The sequence below is a fragment of the Parus major genome, chromosome 22 (assembly GCF_001522545.3).
Source record: "Parus major isolate Abel chromosome 22, Parus_major1.1, whole genome shotgun sequence".
NCBI lineage: Eukaryota > Metazoa > Chordata > Aves > Passeriformes > Paridae > Parus > Parus major.
In genome coordinates this window covers 671,415-673,978 of record NC_031790.1, presented here as the reverse complement: position 1 = coordinate 673,978, position 2,564 = coordinate 671,415, and the positions used below count along the sequence as shown (strand labels likewise).

The 2,564-nt window shown below is 52.6% G+C and overlaps 1 protein-coding gene across 1 annotated transcript in view; it reads right to left on the bottom strand.

The window, feature by feature from the left end:
- Positions 1-2,564, bottom strand: part of SLC23A2 (solute carrier family 23 member 2) — a 21,979-nt gene that overhangs the window by 1,138 nt on the left and 18,277 nt on the right. Inside the window, exons 9-11 of the mRNA XM_033519387.1 lie at positions 1,841-1,970; positions 1,599-1,736; positions 426-521 (exon numbers count right to left, since the gene is read on the bottom strand). Of these exons, the coding sequence (XP_033375278.1) occupies positions 426-521; positions 1,599-1,736; positions 1,841-1,970 (364 nt within the window). The remainder of the gene's footprint in view (positions 1-425; positions 522-1,598; positions 1,737-1,840; positions 1,971-2,564) is intronic.

The following is a 2,564-nucleotide window of genomic DNA, read 5'->3' as shown; positions in this document are numbered from 1 at the left end:
GAACAGGGATAGGACAGGGACAGGGACAGGACAAAGACAGGGACAAGGACAGTGACAAGGCCAGGGACAAGGCCAGGGACAGTGACAAGAACAGTGACAGGGCCAGGGACAGTGACAAGGCCAGGGACAGTGACAAGAACAGTGACAAGGACAGTGACAAGGCCAGGGACAGTGACAAGGCCAGGGACAGTGACAAGGCCAGGGACAGTGACAAGGCCAGTGACAGTGACAAGGCCAGTGACAAGGCCAGGGACAGTGACAAGGCCAGGGACAGTGACAAGAACAGTGACAAGGCCAGGGACAGTGACAAGGCCAGGGACAGTGACAAGGCCAGTGACAAGGCCAGTGACAAGGCCAGGGACAGTGACAAGGCCAGGGACAGTGACAAGGACAGTGACAAGGCCAGGGACAAGGCCAGGGCTCACCTGGGATGGTGTTGTCCAGCACGAAGGCGACGCAGCCCCCGACGAACATGGCTGTGGTGAGCAGCACGTTCAGCACCTGGTCAATGCCCGCTATTCCTGCAGCAACAGGGACAACTCTGGGATTGGGATCACCCAAATCCTGCTGATCCACACCCAGCCCCAGCAGGAACGTTCAGTCCTGAGCTGAGTGAGGGCTGAGCTCAGAGAGGGCACCAGAGCCTTCCCCCAGTGCACACCCACGGGACGCTGCTCCCCAAAATTCAACTTCAGCAACTGCCAGCTGCTCACAGAAATGTCACAAAACACCGTTTTTTTACTTCCTACTGCAGACACAACTAATCTGAGCTAAAGACCAGCTAAAGATCTTTTTCTAAGCAGAAAACTGTGAAATGGAGAAATGTTCAGACTGTAAAATCACGGGGACTGAAATCATTCTTTTTACAGAGCTTTACTTTTGAAAGTGGCAAGAATTCACAGCCCCACTTATGGGAGAACACTGCATGAACCACATAAAGCTTGAGGGATCTGCTTTTCTAACCACTTACAGCAAGATACACCCTGAAATCCTGGTCTGAAGGCATAGTGGAAAGAAAAGTCAGTTAATATTTCGTTTATAACACCCCAAACAAAGCCAAAGCAGTGAAATATTTCCTCTGAGTCCACCTCTGGTGACACACACACACTGCTTGAAACAGAAAACCCTCCCAGGGAACTCCTCAAAGTTGGATTAACAATCTGCAGAGGGATTGACTAAAATGAAAACTCAGAACAGGTCTGAGGGACAAAAAGTTTCAACCCCAAACAATTCCCTCAGCCCCTGAACTCTGCCTTGGTGTTTCCCCTTCATCTTTTAGCATCATTTACAGCTCATCCTTTCAGATTTCCTTCCAGCCCAGCTGGTGACTGCCTCCTTCCTTATACCCAAAGCAGGGAAGCTTCTGGAACATTCCCTGCAGGTCTCAAGCTCCCAGTGAATTCTGTGAGCTTGTCTGGACCTACAGCCTTTCCTGTCTGCTGGGATTGGGGTGTGAAATGTGAAAAACCGTTTGGGATTTCCCTGGTGATTTGGGTTTCCTCTTCCTGACCCTTTCTCTGCTTTTCCCTGCTCCTGGATGGATTTCCCAGGGGAAAACCAGGCACAAATATTGGTGTGAAGGAGCAGGAAAGCCCTACCTGTGACCAGGGGGTTCTGTTTCAGATAGCTGGGCAGGACCAGCCCGAAGAAAATGGAAAACCCCAGCACGAAGAGATTCCTGGAAGAATTCAGATCGATGAACTGGAGGTTGGACAGACCCACGGCCGTGATCATCCCTGGACACAAAATAAAAAAACCCAGCTTTTAGATAAGATTTTTTCTTCAAAAATCAAGCAGAAAAATGTTTAGGGAGAGGGAAGAGGGGCAGGAACCCCCTTACCAAAGAGGGTGCAGAAGAGAGCCCCCAGCACGGGGTCGGGCAGGGATGCGAAGAGCGCGCTGAACTTGCCCACCATGCCCAGCAGGAGCATGAACACTGCTCCGTACTGGATCACCCTGCGGCTCCCAACCTGCAGGAAAACAGGACAAAAAACCCTGGGGCTGCAGCCACCCACAGCCACCCCTGGATGGTAAAACCCTGGCTGGGGTCTGCAGCCACCCACAGCCACCCACAGCCAGCCCTGGATGATAAAATCCTGGCTGGGGTCTGCAGCCATCCTTGGATAAAACCCTGGCTGGGGTCTGCAGCCACCCACAGCCAGCCTTGGATGGTAAAACCCTGGCTGGGGTCTGCACCCACCCTTGGATGGTAAAACCCTGGCTGGGGTCTGCACCCACCCTTGGATGGTAAAACCCTGGCTGGGGTCTGCAGCCATCCTTGGATAAAACCCTTTTATCACCCTTTTTATCACCCTTGGGTGATAAAACCCTGGCTGGGATCTGCAGCCACCCACAGCCACCCTTGGATGATAAAATCCTGGCTGAGCTCTGCACCCACCCCTGGATAATAAAACCCTGGCTGGGGTCTGCACCCACCCTTGGGTGATAAAACCCTGGGTGAGCTCTGCACCCACCCTTGGGTGCTCACTCCTCGCCTGAGCTCGCCCCTGTCTTTCCTTTTGGTGCTGGAGCCAAGCTCAGAGTTATAGATACATTTTATGTTG